At 31.4% G+C, this 6,573-nt stretch overlaps 1 protein-coding gene across 8 annotated transcripts; it reads left to right on the top strand.

The window, feature by feature from the left end:
* The first annotated feature begins 228 nt into the window (after positions 1-228).
* On the top strand, positions 229-4,885 carry LOC139876863 (alpha-mannosidase At3g26720-like). 8 transcript variants are annotated; one of them, XM_071864250.1, is made up of 13 exons: positions 229-432; positions 831-913; positions 1,619-1,843; positions 2,123-2,242; positions 2,358-2,441; positions 2,535-2,606; positions 2,739-2,852; positions 2,931-3,031; positions 3,118-3,204; positions 3,277-3,443; positions 3,547-3,636; positions 3,783-3,893; positions 4,340-4,885. In XM_071864250.1, exons 4-8 carry the CDS (start codon positions 2,153-2,155, stop codon positions 3,003-3,005), a joined length of 435 nt encoding a protein of 144 aa, XP_071720351.1. In that variant the 5' UTR covers positions 229-432; positions 831-913; positions 1,619-1,843; positions 2,123-2,152; the 3' UTR covers positions 3,006-3,031; positions 3,118-3,204; positions 3,277-3,443; positions 3,547-3,636; positions 3,783-3,893; positions 4,340-4,885. The 8 variants fall into 8 exon arrangements, with proteins under 8 accessions (XP_071720351.1, XP_071720350.1, XP_071720348.1 ...); XM_071864249.1 differs by having other exon boundaries at positions 3,110-3,185; positions 3,279-3,443; XM_071864247.1 differs by having other exon boundaries at positions 3,110-3,204; positions 4,340-4,884.
* The last annotated feature ends 1,688 nt before the right edge of the window (positions 4,886-6,573 follow it).

Genomic DNA, 6,573 nt, shown 5'->3' with positions numbered 1-6,573 from the left:
CAGCACTCCCATTGGGCCACGTCAGCTGTTTTTCACTGTTTTCCACTACTCACGATTTGTACACACTTTTCACACACTAATTTCACACACTTAAAAATATATATAAAAGGAAGAAATTGGCCGGTGGTTAGTGTGAGGCGTTGTAGAAAGGTACCGCTCCTCCATACCCATTGCCATACTGATTGCAATTGCCCATGTCTTCATCAATGCTCATTCTTTCTCTTTCTCAATATTGTTTCTTCTCAGAAACCTGCTCATTCTTTCTCTTTCTAAATTTCAACCATAAAATTGCTTCTTCTCAGAAGAATAAAGGAGTTTGATCTGATGGCAAATCGAAGATCGATTACAGGTAGTGAAACAACACGCGTCGTTTTTTGTATTCTTGAGTGATGTTCTGTCGTTTGCTTTGATTAGGGTTCATCCGTCTCCAAGGTGCGCCCTTTTTTCAATTAATTTAAGTTATTCATCAATTATTGTTGATTGTGGCTTCTTCTTCGAAGGCTTTCTGTTAATTTCAGTGCAATTTTTATTTATTTTTTTATTTTTTTTATTTTTTTATTATGTGCCTGTAAATTTATATGTTTGTTAGCCACCAAAGGTTGGAAGGTAAGTAAAGCTTACATTTTATGATTCGAGTTTTCGGATTTTGGTTTGAATTTTAGTGTTCTAAATGTAAAAAAAAAAAAAAAAAAAAAAAATGTAATTTTGGAAATCGGGTATATTTGATTGATCGTTATGTAGATATGATTAATCGGTAACAGAACAGCAGGTTCATTTTTTAATCTGTATAATTGTTTGACTATTTTTTCTATTTTCTTGATTTATTACAGGTAGTGAAAGAACACGTGTCGTTTTTAGTATTCTTGAGTGTTGTTCGGTCGTTTGCTTCGATTAGGGTTCATCCGTCTCCAAGGTGCGCCCTTTTTTTTAATTAATTTAAGTTATTCATCAATTATTGTTGATTGTGGCTTCTTCTTTGAAGGCTTTCTGTTAATTTCAATGTAATTTTTATTTATTTATTTATTTTTTAATTATGTGTCTGTAAATTTATATGTTTGTTAGCCACCAAAGGTTGGAAGGTAAGTAAAGCTTACATTTTATGATTCGAATTTTCGGATTTTGGTTTGAATTTTAGTGTTCTAAATGTAATTTTGGAAATCGGGTATATTTGATTGATCGTTATGTAAATCTGATTAATTGGTAACAGAACAGCAGGTTCATTTTTTTAGTCTGTATTATTGTTTGACTATTTTTTCTATTTTTTGATTTATTTATGAATTATGGGGATTATTGGATTTTTTTGAGTAATTCTTTTTTTTGTTTTTCAAATTGAATAGCAAGTAGATCTGATTAATTGGTAACAGAACAGCAACAGCAGGTTCGTTTTTTTTAATATGTTAAAACTGTATTATTTTTTTACTATTTTTTCTATTTTTTTGATTTATTGATGAATTATGGGGATCTATTTTTTTGATTTATTGATGAATTATGGGGAATATTAGATTTTTTTTAGTAAATTTTTTCTTTTTGTTTTTCAAATTCAATATATTAAGATTAAACTGCAATTGGCTTTAGAAATGGAGGAATATGCATGCATGATGTCTCTGTTTATGTGCAGCTTTGGCATCTTCAGAGAGGCCGTTGCTCGCAAAGGTATGTCGCCAGACATCATTTCCCAGTGCTTTTCCCAAAGAGCAACCGGATTTGAAACTTCAGAATACACCAGGATGTGTGTAAAAAGCGACCGCAACTGAGAAGCACTGACGGATGCCGATGCTTCCTCCAGTGCTATAGTCCATTCTTTATCATCACCAAGAAGGCCAGCGGCCTATCAAGCAGAACGGTATGTCTGGTATTCAACTTGGTTCACAGTTGTAATATCTGCAAAGCTTGTATCTTCCTCTTTAATTTCATTCCAATTCCAATTGTACCTAAAAGATAGTCCTAAAATAAGATATGCCTAATTCATACATTGAATGACATGTTTATCCCACTAATTATCTCTACTGTTTGTTTAGAATCATTTTATCATATCTGTCAATCAAATGTTTAAGCACACTTTTGGACATACATTTTTAGGAAAGTGAAGCACATTTCTATTAAAAACATGATTTTGTTGTAGGTGGGATTTGACTCATTATTCTTTGCACGGATGGATTATCAAGGTAGGGAAATTCGAAAAAGTGAGAAGACTCTTGAGTTTGTATGGCAGGGCTCTAAGTCTCTCAGTTCATCTGCACAGGTGATTTGTATACCCTGATTACAAATTAATGCTTTTGTTCATTTGCTTCTTACTAAAGTTAGAACATTTGTTCATGTGTTACATTTTTATCAGTTTTTTCCATTACGAATTGTAGATATTTACGGGAATTTTCCCTAGACATTATGATCATCCTGATGGTTTCACATTTGAAATAAATGATGTATCTCCTCCCATTCAGGTAATGACAGTATATTACAAGTTCTGTGATTTTTTTCCCATGTTTGGTTCTTCCACTAGGTTACTGATTCATTTTTTTTTTGTTTTGTTGAAGGACGATGTTCTTTTCTTTGACTACAATGTTCAAGAACGAGTTGATGCTTTTGTAGCTGCTGCCATGGCTCAGGTAGTGTAACTGTATCTCTGTAACTGTATCAACTTCAATGAAAAAATACCTTTTCCTTTTAGAGTGTAGTTAGTTACTTTGTTTATTAAAACCTCAAATTCAAACATATTTTTTTCTCCATTTTTTTAAAAGGTCAATGTGACAAGGACGAACCATATTATGTGGACAATGGGAACTGATTTTCGATATCAATATGCAGTTTCATGGTTCAGGCAGGTGGATAAATTTATACACTATGTTAACCAGGTATTGGTATTGACTCATTATTTATACATGGTGTCAGTTCTTACTTGTGAAATAACTAATAACTGAAAATTGTTAAAGGATGGGCGTGTGAATGCGTTATATTCTACACCATCAATCTACACAGATGCAAAAAATGCAGCTAATGAAACGTGACCTCTGAAAACTGACGACTTCTTCCCGTAAGTACAGTATGAAAAAATAGATATATCTTATATCCTGTCTATTTTCTTAAAAAATAACCAATTTAAAACGTTTAGTTATGCAGATAAAGCAGATACGTATTGGACAGGATACTTTACTAGCAGGCCTACTTTCAAAGGCTATGTCAGGGCAATGAGTAGTTATTATTTGGTAAGTTCTCTTTAACACATTTATCACATCATTTATTGTATAAAATCTCACCACCCTTTGTAACAAATGCGGGCAGCAAGGCAATTAGAATTTTATAAAGGCAGGAATAGTCCTGGCCCAAATACAAATGCCCTGGCTAATGCGTTGGCAATAACCCAACATCATGATGTAGTTAGCGTTACACAAAGTCAACATGTGCCTACTGATTATGCATTGCGTATCTCAAAGGGCTATGCAGAGGTAGTATTTTATCTGATTTCAAGGAGCATATCTATTTTTCTTAATAATTAATAGTAATTGAAATGAAAAATACATTCAGTATTATATTTTCATGTATCTGCAGGCATCAGAATTAGTTGCTTCTTCATTAGAATCTTTAACAACTTCAAGATCAAGTTCCAACCATGAGAAAACAGTTGGTGTGTTTCAGCAGGTATTCTATGCATGCTTACAAACATCACATAAAAATGTTGCTTTCATTAATAAAGTGTTAGACTTCATATAAATAATTGAATGTGCATTGTAATTGGATATAAATTGAAAGTGAGTTATTAAAATTTGACACCGAGTATATTACAGGTACCAGCTTCTGAAGCTGTTAGGATTACACAAGGAATTGCATATAAGGTGCAAGTGCCTATCGATGGCACTATGAGGTCATACGTTTTTATCGACACTCCTGGACATGAGGTAATTGTGTTAGTTACAGTCTATAAACTCAATTTGCAAAGTCAAGTACACCATAAAAGTCAATTTGGTATTATAGTAGGTTTTAAAAGTCATAATGGGTCAACATGGTTATAATGGGTTTTGAAAGTCATCATGGGTTATAATGGGTTTTAAAAGTCAAATTAGGGTTATACAAGGTTTTAAAAGTCAAATTAGGGTTACAATAGATTGTAAAGCCATAATGGGTCAACATGGTTATAGTGGGTTTAGAAAACCATAATGGGTCATAATTGGTCATAATGGGTTATGATGGGTATTAAAAGTTAAATTAGGGTTATAATCGGTTTTAAAAATCATATTAGGGTTATAATGGGTGTTTGATGAAATGTCCATCAGAAGTGCCTCTCTAAATTACTAATAAATTTTAGGGCTTAGTACTGATAATTTTTCTATTATTGTTTTTACAGGCTGTCTATTGTACTGCATACGGACATTGCCTGTTCAGAAAAACGGAGGAAAATCAGCTACCCTGGGATATCATGTTGAATGGCAACGAATAAGACAAATTAGTAGTGTTTAGGGTTTAGGGTTTAGGGTTTAGGGTTTAGGGTTTAGGGTTTAGTAATGTTGAGGATTCAGAGTTACGAGCTGTGCTTCAGGTTACAATGGTTATTATTTGGGCCTAGGATCTATTAATTTCAAAAACGCGAGTGAATGAAGACGAATCGCTTGACGTGTTGATAACAATGCGGATAATAACAAATAGTTTCAGCTCGAATCCTCAGGGAATTTGCAACGGGGAAGTGTGATGACCCGGAAATTTCTGACCAAATTTAAACTTAATCTTTAACGTTTCCGACACGATAAGCAAAGTCTATGAAGTTGAATCCTAAAATTCTTGAACTATTCAAATACCCTTCGATTGTTCTCAATGATTCGTGAACAAATATATGTAAATAGATACATATATATACTATAACTTGAAAACGTAACAAAGTGTTATGAAAAAGATGTTGTGCATTAACCTTATTGGTTTGATTATCTGATTGATATATTTAACTACGGAGTTAAAAGATTATGCCAAACGATTGAATTAAAAGATATTTATTGAGTTCCTTAAATATTATGATATTATTACGAGTCCCTGTTGTGAGGTCCACGTTGATTTGGGAAATCGTTCATTTTTAACGATATTCGAAATAAATGGTAAAGTGTTTGTTTAAATAACGTAATTTGGAGACATACAATAATAAGGAATATTGACTGTTGGAATTAGATATATGAATAACTTGTGATATGTATTTTAAAACGTATATATTAATATTGAAAATATATAAAATATAATATTAAACTGGTCATAAAACGAATTGTTATTATATATATATATATATATTAACAAATAGCGAGACAATGATTTATAGAAGTAAATGACCAAAACACTCGAAAGTTTAATATATACTTTGAGTAGTATAGTTTAGGGATAATTTAAGGCTATATTTTGACAAAGGTACGTGACACGAAACGTAAAATGCAAGTTTTCTAAGCGTACGAAAATGCGTTCAAGAAACCGGAACCGGGACATGAGTCGAGTGATGACGTACGACTTATCGGAATAAAAATTACAAGTCAACTATGCACGTGAATTTAATATAATATGTAATTAATTATTTAAATTAAATATATTATATATATTATATAAAAATATGTCAACAAGCTAAAAGTTAAAAAAATTGTGAGCTGGATTTTGGGGCCATGCGATCGCATGAGAAATAGGCATAAAACCCATGCGATCGCATGGGGTTCAGTTTCAGCAAATGTACTATAAATTCTCCAGTTTTCTGTGAATGTTTTTCACACACATCTGTATCTCTACTCTCTATATTTATATTATTATTATTATTATTATTATTATTATTATTATTATTATTATTATTATTATTATTATTATTATTATTATTATTATTATTATTATTATTATTAATTCTAATATTATTATTAGAAATATTATTAGTAATATTAATTAGTATTATACAAAAAATACTACGACGAGGTCATAAGCGTGTCACTTTCAAAATGGGTTTTCAAGCGGGATAGAGCTAAGGAAACTTTGGTTTATAGCTATGAAGGTTATGTGTAATATTCATGGGTACTATTCGCAAGTCAAACCTAGTGTTTATCATCTCCGTTGTGTCTACGTACTTTCCTGCAATATTGAATCACAATATTGATACGTGAGCATTCATATCTTATCTTTTATATATTAATTGTGTATCCATGTCTAGTGCTCGAGTATATATGTTTATGCATGCTTGTATACTAAATTTCGTCTTTAAACAGTTTATAATGAATCACGAATTAAATACATATATTACTAGTAAAAGGTATATGATATACATGTTTTTGGAAAGCTCACGAAAAATCAATAACTTTTCATTTAGATATCGAATAGTTTCGATGAACGGATTAAAAGATATGATCAACTGAATTATGATTGACGTTAATTGAAATTGCTTTTGAATCTGCAATTAAGATTTAAACAACTTGTTTACGAGATTGATAAAATGGATTTTTAAATATTACCAGCCGAGTAAATGAATTCTTATATAAAGCACGTCTCGTTTTGTTGAACTATTGTCAAAATTGACTTTTTGAAACAACTTTGGATAACTTTTGTATGTCGATCTCGAGCATTAGGATTATG

The sequence above is a fragment of the Rutidosis leptorrhynchoides genome, chromosome 11 (genome assembly GCF_046630445.1).
Source record: "Rutidosis leptorrhynchoides isolate AG116_Rl617_1_P2 chromosome 11, CSIRO_AGI_Rlap_v1, whole genome shotgun sequence".
NCBI lineage: Eukaryota > Viridiplantae > Streptophyta > Magnoliopsida > Asterales > Asteraceae > Rutidosis > Rutidosis leptorrhynchoides.
This window is presented reverse-complemented; position numbering and strand designations above follow the sequence as displayed.

Coding starts and splice junctions, on each gene's coding strand:
- LOC139876863 (XM_071864246.1), top strand. Junction 3,444..3,546: donor TCTCAAAGGGCTATGCAGAG/GTAGTATTTTAT, acceptor ATGTATCTGCAG/GCATCAGAATTAGTTGCTTC. Junction 3,894..4,339: donor TCGACACTCCTGGACATGAG/GTAATTGTGTTA, acceptor TTGTTTTTACAG/GCTGTCTATTGTACTGCATA.